Source organism: Labrus bergylta, chromosome 2 (genome assembly GCF_963930695.1).
Source record: "Labrus bergylta chromosome 2, fLabBer1.1, whole genome shotgun sequence".
Classification (NCBI taxonomy): Eukaryota; Metazoa; Chordata; class Actinopteri; order Labriformes; family Labridae; genus Labrus; species Labrus bergylta.
This window is the reverse complement of record NC_089196.1, coordinates 17,852,857-17,870,893: the sequence shown is the minus strand read 5'-3', so window position 1 is coordinate 17,870,893 and position 18,037 is coordinate 17,852,857. Positions and strand designations below refer to the sequence as shown.

Genomic DNA, 18,037 nt, shown 5'->3' with positions numbered 1-18,037 from the left:
TTAGATCCAATACAAATATAATTCACAGTTGTGAACCTTAAATCTTTTTGCAGTTTCATTCATTACTACATGAGTCTAGTTCTGTTATTTAATTCATGATCACATAAAGCTGAGCCAGACAATGAACATTAGTATTCATGCTCTCGTTTAGCACACTTTTTAAATCCAAACTTTGTTGGCACTTTCGTCTACAACCTTGAGTGAAACACCACCCTACTTATTCAGCATATATTAAAGGTTGTAGACTTAAAACTGCTGAAACAGGCAACTTTCCATCTTAAAATGTTAATTAAAACACACTGATGAGTCCACCAGGTCACTGCTGGGAAGCTGCTTAAAGAGGAATGTGAATCAGTGTGTGATAAGGATCAAGGACTATCTGTTCACCCTGCCAGGGAAATAATTCATTTAACAGTATAATTGTTTTCAACTCAACTTCTGGGTCCAACTCTCTTATTGTGTTGGGCTTTCACTGGAATTAAAGCAATTTTGGTTATTATATCAACTCATCAGGGTGCTGAAGCAGAAGTCATTCTAATTAAATGATGAACAACATCAGGGTCCTATTCCCTTACAGCTTGTTTATTTTATGATGATGGGAACTCTTCTAACAAATGGTGTTTCCTTAAAGCATTCAAACTGAAGATGCTGAATGCAGAACACACTTGTAGGGTTTCAAGAAATCTGTAAAAAAAAAAATCTTTTTGGGGCTTCTGGCTTCACTAGAGAGACAGGAAACGTGCAGACATCCTCCTTCTCTCCTCCTTCAACCTCAATGTATTTTGTGTTGAACATGAACTTCAGAGTAACTTCTGCCGTTGGCAGTATGTAAATCAGTCTATGAACTTCCCTTATCCCACTCTCAGCCACCAACATGAATTCCAAACAGCATTGACTGGAAAGTTGAGGACTTTTTTTTTTTTACTGCAATTTAAGTTTCAATGATATTCTGAACACAAACTCAAAATAGATGTTTAAGTTTTTGTATTTCTTGAAATGTCACCATTTGCCTTTTTTTATAACAAAAAGAGGTTTTGTTAATATTTTTAACAGTAGTTTACAGCTTTTCATTAAATAAAAAAAGGTTAGCGAGTCGGCTTGCACTCAGAAGTGTTTACTAAATTTATTTCCAATGAAAATTGTTTTTATGTCCCTCTTCTCTGACCTTAAAGTCAGGTGGGCCGAAGGAGCTATGCACGTCAGTCGTGTTGGCAATAAAAGCCAATTAAAATTGGCTGAAGGGCCTTTATTTACTTCTTATTCTAATTTACACTAATAACACTAATATGAAAAATCAAATTGAACTTCTTTGGATATTCCATGGAATTTACCAAGTGTACTTATCTCTTTCTACAGCTGTAGAAGTATTTCACATTAGGAGAATTGTAGATACGTCTTTGGGAGACTTGTGCAGAAACTTTCAAGCAGTTGTAGCTTTTTAAAATCAACCATTATCAGTCAAAGCAGGGTCCATATTCTTTCATCATGGTTTATTATTATATTAGATTTATGAATGTAATAATTTGTTAAGACTATATCAAGGTGGGAGCATACTGTGTTTTTCTTTCACTCTATTGCTGTGTATATTCCTGCTTGTATTCTTTGCTGTAAAACCTGGAGTGACTTTTATAGGCTGGGTCTTTGTAATATAGCAATAAGTAAGGTCTTTTACCTACTTTTTGTAATGTTAAAAGACAAAGAGTAAGGTATTTTAGAAACTGATGTCAACTCTTACAGGCTCTCGGCTGAAAGGACTCCTGGTCTCCCTGATGCATTGTGTTTGTTGTCTTTCCCTCAGGTGGAGTATGTCATTAAGTGTGACATGTCTGCCATACAGAAAGTTCTGTACCGCCACATGCAGAAGGGAATCCTTCTCACTGACGGCTCAGAGAAAGACAAGAAGGTAAACACATCGGGACCCCTGTGGCTCCACTGTTGGTCTGGGCTTTGTTTTATCAACGACAAATTGAGTTGTTAGATCTGATAGAACAGCCATATTCACAGATTGCTGCGGTTTGATATCAAATGTTCCCTGAGTTTTGTTTCATAGACTGAGTTGTCTCCAATATATTCTTTTTATGTACTGTTTAATGGACCATTAGTTTTCCAAAGATGAAAGGCATAATGCACATTTTATTGAATTTCAGAGCCTGGGTCTGGACCTTTGCACTCAATTTAGTTTTTAGAAGAGCAGACTATTTTTACACCACCTTAGGATGCAGGCTGCAAAGGTCTCCAAACAAATTAAAAATAAAGGATTAAAAATCTTTCAAGTTTGAACCTACAAAACTTGAGTTTGTAAGAGTATGTAATGAAACTGAGCTTCTCCACTATTTCCAGGGCTACTAACGACACATGCAAATGAAACAATCAATAATTTATGATAACAATCCGTTTACTGACAATGGGACATGTTGGATTACTTGTGATGACGCACGGACAGATAATCATCTAAATCTGTAACTCCTTATTATGGCGCTTAAGAGCGAGAGTTTCATGTCATTGATTAGCTGTCCGACTGCAACTGTAACGTTTTTAGTCCACTCTCACTGCTCTTGTCATGCTGTTTTTGGTCAGAGCTGGCAGCTGTTAAAATACAAAAGGCTATAAAAAACATTATACAGTATCTGCCAAGCACAAGACAACAAACCAACCCTCTTATCGGTAAATGCCAGATATTTTTGTCAAGAGTTGGAATGGACTTAGAGCAGAACTGCAGGAGATCAAGTATTGACCTTGAACAGTCCTTGAAGCCAGAAACACCACTTAAAGCAACAATATTTAACTTTTCCACCTTCTGTCGATGTAATAGCTCAATACATTTCAACAGGGAGAATGGCGTTTCTCTATGTCCAAAGCAATCGCCTGTTTACTGCACTATATAACTTTGGCAGCCGAGGTCATCTCACAAGAAGTGTGCATGGCCTTTATGGCACTAGTTCACACACAAGCCTTCAGTTATTTAGAGAAGCCAGTTAACCCGTCTCTGTACAGTTTGATACAATGGCTGAGGCAAAAAGGATGAACAGGGTGACAGATGAAGCTAAGAAAAAAAAAAGAGAGAGTGGCCGAGTAAGAATAATTAATCCATCAATAAATGATAAATAAATATAAATAAATCCATCGAATGCAAAAAAGCTGTCTCTTTCCTTGTCGACCTTCAAGTTAGCTTCATACATGTGGGACCTTACAAACCTACCTCAACTGGCATAATAAATTACCCTCTCCAATGTAGACATTTGGCCCCGCCTTTAGACATTATGGTAACAGTTGAATAAACATATTCCAATCATGTCGTCTTTGCCGGCTTCGCACCATCGACTTGTAAACAAATGTTTGTTGTCTAAGAGAAATAGACTTAACAACACTGTGTGTTTTACCAAAGTGCTGTTTAACTCAAGAGACCATTGGTCGGCGCCAAAGCCCACCAAACCAAATCTATACATATTTTTGCTTTAAAATGAAGGATTTTGTTGTTTAGTTATAACTGGATGTGTAATTAAGCGTTTGAATTCTTTCATGTATGTTCTCACTTCTTGCAGGGGAAAGGAGGGGCAAAGACCCTGATGAACACCATTATGCAGCTGAAGAAGATCTGCAACCATCCATATATGTTCCAACACATTGAAGTGAGTGCTACTCAGATCACTGGAACTGGCTTTCTGAGTGTCTTGACTGCTGACCCTGGAAATATGAGACTGATGTCATACATTTGCCAGATAAATAATCATCTGTTGATTAGTATTTATCACTTCACTGCTGTAGATATGTTTTGAAAGTTCTGCTATGTCCCTTAAAGTTATCATATAACATGAGTAGATCATTTTTATTAAGAGCTAATATCCTAAAAAAGTAACATTTTAATTTTGTTCTTTTGTCGAGAGATGAACTTACTAAACAATCTTAACCATTAGGATTTCCTTGTCAATAAACTGATTTCATTTCAGAAGAAACTGATTAGCAGTCAGTCTCACGAAACACAAAGTTCCTGTCATGTGTATTTGAAAGACAGCTTCGAGAATTGTTCTGAAAGTGTCTCCCCTGGGCAGCCTCTTTGAAATGCAGGAGATAATTTCACATCACTTCTGATTTAATCCAGTAAATGTCTTCTGTCGCAGGAATCTTTTGCTGAGCACTTGGGCTATCCGAATGGCGTCATCAATGGGTAAGCGTGAAAAGAAAAACAAGTTAGATGAACTTTACACATCAGGACTTGAGTTAACTATATATTTATATATGTAGTGCTTTATAAATGGCAACCAGTGGCAGGACTTTAAAACAGGAGTATTTTCTCCTTTTGGACTTTGTCAGCACTTGTGCTTTTGTATTTATTGTAGCTGAATTATTGTAATTATTGTGAGCGTTACAGTAGTCTAGCTTGTAAGTTATGTAAGTGTGCATTAGTCTCTCTGGCTATAATAACCCGAGCTAGAACTCTAATCACCTGACCTTAACCTTCCTGGTACCTCTACCAAGCAACAGAAAAAAATATTGTTCCTGTGTATTGTTTGCATTCAGTGCAAACACACACACACACACACACACACACACACACACACACACACACACACACACACACACACACACACACACACACACACACACACACACACACACACACACACACACACACTCTCATTTTGAAACATAAAATCAATTGAAGATTGACACAGCTAGAATTCTGCACTCATGGACAAGAGAATCTGAAAATTAAAGAAAGAAAGAAAGCAAGAACCCCTATGAAAGATTTATCAATGAAGGGTGAAGAAGACGAGGTTGTGAAGGATGCTAAACTACAAGCGCTCATCACATCGTTTTTCCCAAATGTTTGTTGCATGTCAATTTGTATTGATTAGTAATCGTTTTTGGGGCCACAACATGCTTCTTAATGCAATTCTTTGAAATAACGTTTAAGAAGTGAGATGTTTAGGGTTCTAGTAAACTAACTACCTTGTAAGAATCATCCTCAAACCAGGCCTCTGTTTTGAGGATGATTCTGTAGTACTAAACTGGCTGTGCTAATGGTTGTCGACACAGTAGGGGGGGTGTCTGTGAAGCCAGTTGTAACAGACTGAAACACACTAATTAAAAATAACGAGTTGTCCGGTCTGTTCATGTAGTGGAGTAAAAGCAATACTATCGATATCACAAGCTGTTACCACAGTTCAACAGTACTTAGAAAGTATGTGTTTTGCAAACAAAAGCATCATATTCTTATTCCATTAAGGCTGCGGAAGATATGCAGGACTGATTCTTAGATTTTTAGCTGCTAAAACCCTTTGAAACAGCGTCTTTTTCGGCTGAAAATAACAGGACTTGAAGAAGAATGAAGAAATATCAGTGGTGTGGTGGTAGAAAGAAACAGCCTTACAGACCTCTGTTTCAGTTTTGATAGAGAATTGTAACTTTAACTGAAAAACCCCAACAGGCTGAACAATCAATTTATCAGTCAAACTTTCAATAGAGCAAATTTTATCTCAGACAATTTACAAAAGAACATATTTACACCTTACACTTAGTTATATTATTTACAAAGACAACATTAATGCCCTTGATGTGCATTATTATTTTGTCATGGGCAAGGCTATGTTCATTATTTTACATATCTAAAAATATATTTTTTATTTGATTTCAAAGTAGCCAGTTACATTCTACTGTAGATGGTAAACACTCTAGGCCTTCTTAAACATTGCCTCTTGAGCTTTAAAGTTTAAAGTCCCGTTTTTAGTCACTTCTCTAAAAACGGGACCTAAATGGGACCTAATGTATCACTGCAGCAGCCTGTGGAGTGAATACGATTTTCGCCCTGTGTCTGTCGCAGTCTGTTGACATTCTCTTTCAAATAACGTGTGTTCACCTAGGTGCCTTTAGTGCTTCCATTACACCAAGAAGCAATGTGAAATCACACACCCTGGGACGTTCTGCCTCCTTTGGAATCAGTGTTTAAGTACAAAGGCAAAGTGATGGCGGAGCTTCATCAGAGCTTGGGAAAAGATGGAATGAAAATAATTTATAAACCAGAATACTTTGTCCATTTTGAATTGATTGGATATAGTCATAGGTTCATGTTAGATCAGATGTCTGAAGCAATAGTCTGTTATATATAACAGTATGCAAAATGCTAAATTTGACCAATCAACAAAAACATCTAACAGCCTAGTTTGAAACGCATATTAGCATTTTCATTGTTATCTTGTTAGCATACTGATTCACGCAGAATGGCTAACATTGCTGTAAACGTCTGTAATAAAAAATACAAAGAGTTGTCACTTACTTTTCCAAACAAGAGCCTTACTCTGTGATATTGATGGGGTAACATAGCATTATTAATTATTCATTTATAAGTAATGAGCATTTGTGTCATGTTTTGTTTGTTTTCCTCCCACCAGACATGAGCTGTATCGAGCTTCTGGAAAGTTTGAGCTCCTGGACCGCATCCTGCCAAAACTTCATGCTACAAATCACAGAGTTCTACTTTTCTGCCAAATGACCACTCTTATGACAATCATGGAGGACTACTTCAGCTACCGCAACTTCCAGTACTTGCGTCTTGATGGTAAGCTCACACCTCTAACTATGTTTAAATTTTTATTATCTACAAATCTTAAAGATAATTCATTTGACAACTTAAAACAACAATATGCAACTTTTCCACTTTAAAAGTAGTAGGTTTTAAAATTAGATTTATTGAATAACACCTTTCAATAGAGAGAACGGCGACTCTACCATGTCCACATTGGGGGGGGGGGGGTCTCAGGAGGCAAGACATGATGGTAATAGGAACGACACAGAAATGGCTGACAAAGCAACTGAGTCCAACGCTATACAATGCAATTTTTTTAACTGAAAGTATATCAGTGCTACTAAAGTTTGACATACTCACCAGTCAGACCAGTCGTTTGCTTATAGACTGTGGTAGTGCGCTGAGCTCAGGTTATAAAAGCCATAACCCCCTTCCACTCAGTCATGGTGAATTTTCCTCAATATTTCCTGCTGCGTCCTGATATCCCTTTACCCCAACTTCACGCGGAAAATCTCTTAGGGGACTTGCAGGAAAAAATTCCAGGTAAAGTCGGAGTGAAGAATTCAGCTGTTTGCAATCACACATTCAGCTCACCCTGGTTTGTAAGTGTGAAAGCAGCATTTGTTTTCTCCTACTCAGCATATTTGAGTTGCAGAATGTTTCTCCATAATAACAGCAGGGCTCCACAGTGTGAGCATTTTACTGCCTATGCAAGGAGAAACGTGTGTGTGAATATGACTTATTATTTTGGTGTGACTGACTCTGCTCTGACACCAGGGTTCACTTTACACTGAAGTTATCTGAGGAGAAGTTAACAATTCATTATTGGGCTCCTATTGAAACCTTATGAAATATGCAACATGATATTGAGTCTCTTTTCTTTCATTCCTTGACCCCTGCTGTGTATAAGTGACTAAACAGTAGCTGAAGACAATTCTAAAGTTTGCCTCCAGACACATTACAAAGATGAATACAAACACAAAACAACTTTCAGTCTAATTGGTCAGGAAAGGGGGGCGGGACATGTGAACTTTCCTGACAACACTACACTTTGGACCAATAAATCAAGATAAAGTTCACGCAGTCTTTATCAAAGTTACCTTCACAAACTCAGAGCGACTCCTTTTGTTGTTTCAGGAACAACAAAGGCTGACGACCGAGCAGCTTTGCTGAAGAAATTTAACGAGGAAGGGTCTCAGTACTTCATCTTCCTGCTCAGTACCAGAGCCGGTGGACTCGGTCTCAACCTGCAGGCTGCCGACACTGTTGTCATTTTTGACAGTGACTGGAACCCACACCAGGTACATCAGTATGTTTATTTGTATTGTTGTAAACTATAAAGATGATACTTCTATGCATGGTGTAAATGCATGACTGGTGGTCATATTGAGAGTTTTTGGTAAATGCCACTGATGAATTCAAGTAAACAGTTGTATAGTTTTTTTTTCTTCTATTACCTAAAAGGAGTGAAGGTACCTCTGAAGAAGATCTCTTCTCTTCAGCCCTTTTCCCAAGCCTGACAACAGAACAACTCTACCAAAGTCCTATTACTTTCCAGATTTGTGCAACATCTGTCACACCAGCCCAGCGCCATGAATTCATTAGAAGCACTAAATGCAAATGAGATAAACTGTTGCTGGACTCATTTCTTTTATAGTACACATAAAACAGATTGAGCGAGAAATCATTAAATGAGATGCGATGTCGCCCGCTCTGGCCCCGGATATACACCTAACTATGCCCACTGACTTCGCTAGCTTCACAGTTCTGATTATGGAGTCTCCTTGTTTGAGACGTGAAGTGGTTGGTGAGGAACCGTATGCTTCGATTTTCGACCATGCTTCCCTCGGACAGTAACCCAGCAACCGTTGGTGTGCACAGTGTTTATAACACAGCACTGTTTAACAGAGTCCGTGTGGAGAAGTTTACAAACTACATCAGGCTGTGGGATGACAATGATGATGAGAAGTAAACAGCTGCATGTGGTGGCTGGCATTCCAGTGTGCGTTTGCGTATGTTGGTGTGTCTCAGCGTGCTCCCGCGATGCTGGGTCATGCAGTCAGCAGAGGAGCAGGCAAAAGTAGCTGCAGTTGTTCAAATGCACTTAATACTCTTTTTATACATGAATGTTGGATATGAACATTTACCCGCCATGTGGCGAATAGCCCTGTGTAATTTACTCTCCAAACAGAAAATCAACCCGCATTTGGCGCTTGGCGGGTGATAAATTTGGACCCTGTTTGCATGTACACAGCTAAATTTAAAATGGAACTGATGCAACATTTTTGGGCCCGGAAAGACACAATGATAATCCTTATAAAAACATACTAAGCTTAGTTTGACATTAAATCCAGGTAGATACTAAAAACGTCTTCTATCTATTTAAGTAGCAGGTTAACACAGCTCACTGACACAGTGAGGGATAGTTGACCATCATATCTGAGTATCAATGCTTAACTTTGTGCGGAGTTAAGTACTGTTGTTGCCTCTAGTCAGCTTTTATTGATTACAGGTCAGCCAACTGAACATGTTAGCGACATAGCCCCATCTGACTTTTTAGTATAATGAATCACTCATTCTAAATCCTTTTGTTTGAGATAGTCTGCCCTGTGGTTGGTCTAGTCACAATTGTGCAAAGCAAAGAAAACCTGAGCATCAGTGCCCATAGTAACTTTTAATAGATAGATACTTTCTCTATTTGTATTCTAAATGCTTGACTAGACACAATCACAGTGGTAGAAAAGTTTTTGTGGGATTTAGGATTGGGAACACAATACAGTTGGTATTTCTTGTCACGCAGGTGCTGAACCCACCTGCATGTTTCCAATAAGATGCATGTTGTGTGTGTGTGTGTGTGTGTGTGTGTGTGTGTGTGTGTGTGTGTGTGTGTGTGTGTGTGTGTGTGTGTGTGTGTGTGTGTGTGTGTGTGTGTGTGTGTGTGTGTGTGTGTGTGTGTGTGTGTGTGTGTGTGTGTGTGTGTGTGTGCTTTGATTTGTACCTACTGACGGGAAAAAATGTGTTTTTTTCCAGATTTAGATTCTATATTACTATGTTCCTTTTTTTCTAAAAATTATAAACGTTTATATGACATTTTAAAGATGAAAGATAAAACAAGAAACACCAAAAACAAAAGACCTCATCATGGGGGTAAATCGTTTAAATATCCCTGATATATTGTGTCAAATGTCCATTTTGGTCCAAAGAAAATAATCAGGAGGTAACTTCCTGTCAACTGTAATGAAAACATTTAAGTCTTTGTAATGACTTTATAATGAGCAATGAACAGTATCACAACCTTAAGCTAGTATGTGTTACAACCAGTGGCAAGGTTTTAACCACAACATGAAAAAGTCTATGATTCATGCCTCTACCCTTGATAAGTGTATAATTATATTCTATTTACTGTTGATGCAGCTGAAATGATCTCGTTTATCTTTTGGCTGACTCCAGGACCTTCAGGCTCAGGACCGGGCTCACCGCATTGGTCAGCAGAACGAGGTGCGTGTCCTGCGTCTCTGCACCGTTAACAGCGTGGAGGAGAAAATCTTGGCAGCCGCCAAATACAAACTAAACGTGGATCAGAAGGTCATCCAGGCAGGCATGTTTGACCAGAAGTCCTCCAGCCACGAGCGACGTGCCTTCCTGCAGGCCATTTTAGAGCACGAGGAGCAGAATGAGGTAATTTTATTAATATTTATCTAGGAGTTAAGGGCACCTGAGGATTGAGATCTGGTATTTGTGTTTAATCAGACATTTGCATATAATGAAAGTAGATATGATCAGTGAGCACTTGTAATATCAAATATATTTGTAAGGCAATGTCAGATATTTTACTCGTATTTGATCAAATCTGTTTGCAGACTGATTTGTTTTGAATGCAACATTACTGGTTCTTTTTTTTCCTTTAAAAGCTCTGACTTGGATGTTTTAAGAAGTCTTTTGATGTTTTCCTTTTTCCAAATTGCTGTAGGAAGAAGATGAAGTCCCCGATGATGAGACCCTTAACCAGATGATAGCCCGCAACGAAGATGAGTTTGAGCTCTTCATGGTAAGAAAAACACTTGTTTTTAGTAGATCTAATGGACTTCTAAATCACTGGTTAAAAGTCTTCAAATATTTGTTTACCAAAGAGAAAATGTGTAACAGTTGGTAGTCCTACTTCTTCATTATTCTTGTCAACGTCTATCAGTGCTTTAGAAACTGTCATACTTAGCAACAACTGTACCCAACCAGGGGCATCTTTCTATAGTTAATGATTAAATCGCCATGGATATAAGACTCAGATACACCACACAATTCACAGCTCAGCACTTGATAGTTTTACACTACGGTACTCTGTGAGACCATCTGTGCTTGAAATGTGTTACCATCTTTTTTGATGCATCCAGCTCACATTGGCTGCTTCCATGCTGAATAACTCTCTTAGTAGTAATGAGATACGATGACAGTCACCAGGCTTGTGTGTCCACTCAAACGAGTACATGCTTAAGACATGGAGGTACTGTTTCACAAAGTGAATTAAGAATGCAAACACAATAAGGCCTGATCATGTAGGATACATCCACCTCATGGTTTGAGTACTGATTTCAACATATGTTGTAAGTCATATAACTTTAGGTTTTTACAAAGGTAATGCTATTCACCCTTTGTGTCCAGTATGAGTCCATCTTAAGGGTCCTTTAGAAACCAATAGTCTTACAACAATCTACTGATCTGATGTTCCTTACGTTCTCCATTGTAGCGTATGGATATGGACCGCCGCCGGGAGCATGCGAGGAACCCAAAGCGAAAGCCTCGTCTCATGGAGGAGGACGAGTTGCCCTCTTGGATCATTAAAGATGATGCCGAGGTTGAGCGGCTCACATACGAAGAGGAGGAGGAGAAGATGTTTGGGCGAGGATCACGTTGCCGCCGGGATGTGGACTACAGTGACGCACTGACTGAAAAACAGTGGCTACGGGTAAAGTATAGATCTGTTGTTTACAAGAAATTCTATTCTGCTTTTTATATCCTAAACAGTAATCTACACAGCACACTTTCCTGCCCTGCCACTGTAGATTTGAAATGAACCACTCCAATCTCAATCCATTACATCGAACCAACCTCGGAGAAATGTAAGCGCATGTATAAGTAGTGCAGCGTGTCTGCTGTGATTGAAAATCTTCTTTTCTTTTCCACTTGTTAACTCCGCTCTTCTGCAGGTAATTACAGCAATCTTGTATCATTTACCATCTGATTTGATCCGCACAAACTCCTTCAGTGTAATTAAAGATATAAAGTTTTTCCTGCTTAACAACTATTGGAACGCGAAACTTCTTTGTCATTCAGTCTTCTCTATATAGCCATTATATAATCTCACATTGTTTATATTCAAGAGACTGCCAATAACCTGCAGTTTAATTCATTTTTCATTTTGTATCTTTATTCTCAGACTTTCAAATTGAAAAAGAAGTTTGTTGGCCCTCCAAAGTAACAACCAAGAAACTTGTTTATTCTTTAATGTCAGTCAGTATTAATCGTTTCCTGACTACTCTCATATCCAGAGATTTAGTTTTGGTCAAAAGGCTCAGTAATCTTTATCAGAGCCACAGTAGTATATATCAAACACTGACCAACTGGAATAATCAGTCGACCTGTCGGTTCACAACCATGACTGGATTTGAAGTTGATCTCAGACTATAGCTAACAGCAGCTGAGTCACCCACAACAAACAAGCTTTGACACACAGTACATGTCGCTGTGGAAGATCCGTTTTATTGACTCGGGCTGAGGTGTTGCGGGGAAACAAGAATAGAACAAAGCTTTGAGACCAAGGTGACACATGTTTGGAGGTGTTAGCTGTAGTTGAGGGAGACTCTTATTAAAAGTAGATAATTATGTAGAGACCTGTTTGCAAAGCTTAAGAAATTAAAAGTATTCAACAGAGAATATCTGAGGAAGCTTGACAGCCAAAGAAAAACACCACATCAGGTACAGGACTTGCTGCTGGTGTTTAATTCGCCTCGTTATTTTGCCTTGAAATTGTAAATGTGATTACACAGATGGTTACTAAAATCAATTACATTTGTTAAGAAATCCACTTAATGTGCGATTAACTGTCTGTTTTTTGTCCCCAGGCCGTTGAGGATGGAAACCTGGAAGAGATGGAGGAGGAGATCCGTCTGAAAAAGCGCAGACGCAAGAGGCGTCAGGACAAGGACTCATCGAGCAGAGAGGATGGGAGCTCCAAGGCCAAGAAGAAACGAGGACGTCCACCAGCTGAGAAACTCTCCCCCAACCCCCCCAAACTCACCAAGCAAATGAACACCATCATCGATACAGTCATCAACTACAGAGATGGGTAAGGACATCATTTACACCTCGAGCTAAAACAACCTGTAAGAGTTTCATCCAGATGCGAGTGAAACAGATCTGGTCAAAAGGCCCCACGCTTTACCCAATTTTTACATTCATATAAAAAGATGTAATTCTTTGAATTACAATGCAGAAGTCGTTGAGTATTATTAGTCAAATACTCACTCCTGCTGTGCTTAATTTGCAACATGACAAAAGTATTGTGTAAACTTTACAGTCTGTTATTTCTCTACAAAGCCAGCTGAAAACCACTGGCAGGCTCATGTTATCTTATCTTGTCTTATCTTATCTTGTGTTCTGAGAGTGAAAAACGTCCCCATTCACAGACTACCTTCAGTTGTTAATTCGTCAAAAACCTAAAAACCTCTGTTGAGAAAAATGATCGCTCTAGCTCTTGTAGAATGTACGCTCGATCATTTAAACAGGATTTTTGGGAAAGCGATCACCTGTGTGTCCGCCTGCAGGAGATCTGTTTTTAGTTATGAGGCAAAGTGGGCTCACCTGGCTCTTTGCAATATTTAAAAAGTATGTCCCCTGTGGCCCAAATGCACCTTAAATAGCATGAGCCGATTCCAGACACTTACCAGTAAGTAAAGGTGGAACACTTTGTACCAGGAGCTAAATATACTCTAAAGGGCCTTTCCGATAGGACGCGGTGGGCACTGCATGCCCTGTCAAGCCCATTCATTGTGTATTGTGTTGCTCAACTCAAGAGCGTATCTCCTCGCCGCCGAGTTGAGCGCAGCGCAGGGTCGCGCTTGCTGTTCTTACGCGCTGCGCAGAAGTTAAAACATTTGCTAGTTTAGCGTTGTGCTCCCTGATGTCACCTCCGTGCGTCCAATAGGAGGGTAGCTCAGATCACAACAAATGTTGTCTCACTTTCCTGAGCTCTAGTTTAAATACCTACTGGGAAATCGGCAAGAAAGAGATTTCCAACAGTTCGGGCGTACCAGGTGTGTTACTTGTATTGTGTGTCATGCCCGTGAAGCAGTCATTTTAGCGCTGCAGCTCCTGGACGAGCCTAAACCTGACATGCTCTGATGAGTTCATCCAGGGATTAAAGTTCTCCGTCGCTACGATGCTGCAAAAATCTTTTTCTTTTTTGAATGTTAGAATAGCTAGATTTTTCCTTTGGGGGAGAATCCCCCCAGACCCCCCTAACTTCATTGACTTTTTCATACTTTAACTTATTCCAATTTTTTTATAGAACACCTGCGCCTGTTACTTTATATAGGCATAAAATTCACTTGACTGTAGGTCAAATTTGTTAAAATGAAGCAAGCTCATATCTGTCAGCCTAGATCATTAGCTTCAAAAAAGAAAAACATGTTAATTTTATTCCTAAAGTAGAAAACACCTCTGTTGTTTTATACCTTGACAATTTTCAGTCAAATTTTTTTTGTTGTTGCTTTAATCCCTGTGTCATGAACACAAACCCTCTTTTTCTTTGCTGCTCGACTCCCCCTCCGCAGCAGAAGAAAAGTTGGGCTTTTTTCCTCAATAGTGGACACAGAGGTCTACATAGTGCTGTGGCAGAAGCTACTTTCCCAAGCTATTTTCCCAAGGATTTTCTCGGTCTCCTAGCAACGCGCACTGTTGTTTTTAGCTTGTGTGCGCTCTCCCCTTTTGCTTTGCGCCCTACTCTGCGGCGACTTCAGCCCGCACTGCGTCCTATCTGAAAGGCCCTTAACTATTTTGTGTATGAAGGCATAAATGATTTTCATGAGGGCCTCTACTGGTCTGGTTTGGTGCCTTTTTTTTAAAGATGTACTTTGAGTACAATAGTACAGCACAGGTTTTGCTTTGATTATCCAATCGAAAGCACAGATTTGTCCCTGGACAGACATGAGGGCATGTCTTTGGAAAGAAACAGTGTGAAAACATCCTTGTCTTCTTAAAGTCTAAAAGTCCTTAGAGTTTATTTTTGTGTGTGTGGTTTATTCCGTTGCGTCTGCTTTTTCTTTCTTTTACCCATGTGCAAAGTTCTTAGTGTGTGTGAGTGTCAGTCTCTGTAAAATGCACTCGTGCATGAAAGAACATGTGCTTTTGTGTTCCCACTACCAAACTATGCACTGGCTCACTAGTTTGTAGGAGCTTTTCCAGGAAACTGCAACCTGCCTTTCCAAAGTCAAATTCTTTCCTCTCCCAGTTACAAGTTGTCCCAGAGCATCTCAATCAAACCTTGACACTCCTTTCTCTAAACTAGACTGGGATATCATCCATTTTTTCTATCCCAACACTTCATGATTCCTAACTCTGCAGTAAGACAAACTAGCTCTCAAAACTGCATAGAGAAACATATGAAACCAGCATCAGTTTCCTCAAAAAAAAAACAACAACAACATATTAAGGCCTAAGTGTGTAGAGATTTCTAGTAAACAGAGTGAACAACTGAGACTCCTTTGATGATCGAGCACAGATGTTGATGCTGTTTTAAACCATCAGTTATTTTACCTTCTTACCACCGCAACCCTGCTCAGTTACAGACTTTATGATCATATTTCTTTTAATTCCAGTGGTTTTCAAGCAAGTCAACAGTTTAGTCTGTTTCCAGACGTCGCAACAACCGTAACGCTGGGCTGAAAGGCAACACACTTTATACATCAAATATGCGAAAGCCCATTTTAAACATACCAGCAACCTCTGTGGTTTCAGCACAGTCTGCATGGTGAATTTTTAGCCCACAGCACGTGCACAGCCCAGAGGCACCACTGTGGATTCTTGATTGTACAATGTTTGAGTTTTTCTACACTAAAATCAGTCTAGACTTCTTAGCTGCTGCTGTTATAACCATTAAGTGGTGACCTATAAATCCTATTGTCGAGTTGTAGTTCTTTAAGAGAAATCCTGAGGATTTTTAAACAGGTCAAATCTGATGTTTAAGAAATTAATCTATTGAAGGGATATGCTAGTTAAGTCAACTAAACAGTTAAATTCCATCACCCTCGCTAGTCGGCACCAGTACTAGCAGTTTGTTCCTAGAAATGCTCTTATTTTTATCAGGGCTGTCACCTTTAATGCATTAATCCTGATGCCATTACATTGTTGAAATTCAACATTTTTTGAAAGTTTCAGCACTCTTATAGAAGCATAGCATGCTAGTATGAGAATTTTGGTTAACACTTCATAATAACAACACACTATAGCATAAGTAGAGCATCATTAGTTAATAATGTATTCACAATCTATAAATCATCTTTCCTAAAATTAATACATGTTTATGTGTAATACATCATGACAGTTATAAATGTTTCATTTTAATTAAAAAGCTTATTTTTGTGAGGAATGAGGCTTAATCTACACTTGATAAATGGTGAGTTAAGCATTTATAAATCAACCATTACATCAATTACAAACCTGTTATTTTAGTTCTTGATAAGATTATTTGTTACGGTACGTCAAAGTAATTCATTATCAAAATATTTTGATGTACATTCATGCACGTGTCCATCATGTATTCATACAAAACTAAGTTATTTACTTTCTTTGCACAGTCTGACTCGTTGCTTCTTCGGTTCCTCTCTTACTTTTTAAGGGCAAGTAGCAAGAAGAAGCAAACAATTTCTAAAATGTAGAAATAGAAAACAATCAGCCCTGGAAAAGAAGCTCTTTGAAAACACAGCAGCGGGACCTCAGTGACTGATAAAGTCATTCTAATCGAGGAATAGTTTGAATAAAAAGTTTTATTTTGACGAGGAAGCAATGCGGATGAGCAGCAATTAGTATTACTGACATAGTGTCAAACTGTTAACAAGGCCGATTTTTAAATCTGGATTTCATCTTTCTTCTTCCTCGTCTCAGCACATTTTAAACTCTGGGAAACGTAGTTTAGTAGAAGGTTGCATTTGAAGTCAATCCTGTCTATAATTATCTCAATCTTGATCCCCGTTGGAGGAAGGAGGCATCAAGGATAGTGTGATTCTTTTTCTCTTCCTTGTTACAGCAGGCTCATTTGTAAAACTGTGTTCTTCTGCGTACTGTCTCTGAAGAACCTTGGACTGGATTTAGCATTGTACATGTTTGGTTTATGAATCCAATAATGAGTCATACATATCGTATCATTGCAAACCAACCCTCTAACAGCTCTGCAGTTATTTGTTTTATTCAGTATCCTGCTTATAATTACCTCTACAATGATTCTTTCTATTTTCACTCTTGTTACCACATTGCCATTCTTTCCCAATTGCTCGTTGTTTACCTCACTGACACAGCCAGACTGGCCTCAAGCATAAACAATTCATTATTGATCGTGCTGCATTTTTCATGTTAATACAAAACAGATATTATATCATAACAACTGACAAATTACAATCAGTACATCTAAGAAAAGCTTTGGGACTGAAAATACAAAAAAAAAAAAAACAGCACTCACCAATTGTGAATCACTATTGTTTTATTGATTCATTATTGTTGGTTTTATTTACATTTTTGTATGACTTTAATCGGTCCAAATTAAGAGAAGAGAAGCAGATAAACAAAATTATCTTAATTGATTAGAAGTCACACTGATTTCTTATTTGACTGAAGACATTTAAAGATTTTAACTTCTTTTTATTTCAGTTAAACACATAATATTGCACAGTACAGTCATATGTTCTTCAGTGTTAGCCAAGGAAAATGTCTTTTAGGGCATCCCGTAATTAAGTGTCCATACAATGTCCGTTTACAGCTCCCACTTACAGGAATGGGTATTGTTCATTATCCAGCACTTGTCTGTGAGTGTGCATGTGTGTATATTTAAGTCGGTGTGTGGGGGTCCATATATGTATGTGCTTGTGGATGCTACAATGTATTTACCTTTTTTTTCTCTCCTTGCTACCTTGTCTGTGCTGGATAATGAACAATACCCATTCCTGTAAGTGGGAGCTGTAAACGGACATTGTATGCAAGGTAGCAAGGAGAGAAAAAAAAGGTAAATACATTGTAGCATCCACAAGCACATACATATATGGACCCCCACACACCGACTTAAATATACACACATGCACACTCACAGACAAGTGTGGAAACATACATATTGAACAAATTAGTTGTTTCTCAACTTCTTCCTCCCCACACACACATCATTTGCAAAAGAAGGTGTTTATTGGAGACCATTTAACCAAAAAAGTCTCTGTTTTTAATGTTAACTTTGCAGTTATGAATTCCATATTATATACC

The 18,037-nt window shown here is 38.6% G+C and overlaps 1 protein-coding gene across 4 annotated transcripts in view; it reads left to right on the top strand.

The window, feature by feature from the left end:
• smarca2 (SWI/SNF related, matrix associated, actin dependent regulator of chromatin, subfamily a, member 2) overlaps positions 1–18,037 on the top strand; it is a 62,431-nt gene that overhangs the window by 31,333 nt on the left and 13,061 nt on the right. For all 4 annotated transcript variants that reach the window (XM_065947677.1, XM_065947671.1, XM_065947678.1 and 1 more), the window contains 9 exons: positions 1,799–1,903; positions 3,543–3,629; positions 4,119–4,165; positions 6,390–6,556; positions 7,661–7,824; positions 9,974–10,201; positions 10,494–10,571; positions 11,265–11,483; positions 12,640–12,863. In XM_065947677.1, coding sequence (XP_065803749.1) covers positions 1,799–1,903; positions 3,543–3,629; positions 4,119–4,165; positions 6,390–6,556; positions 7,661–7,824; positions 9,974–10,201; positions 10,494–10,571; positions 11,265–11,483; positions 12,640–12,863 — 1,319 coding nt within the window. The remainder of the gene's footprint in view (positions 1–1,798; positions 1,904–3,542; positions 3,630–4,118; positions 4,166–6,389; positions 6,557–7,660; positions 7,825–9,973; positions 10,202–10,493; positions 10,572–11,264; positions 11,484–12,639; positions 12,864–18,037) is intronic.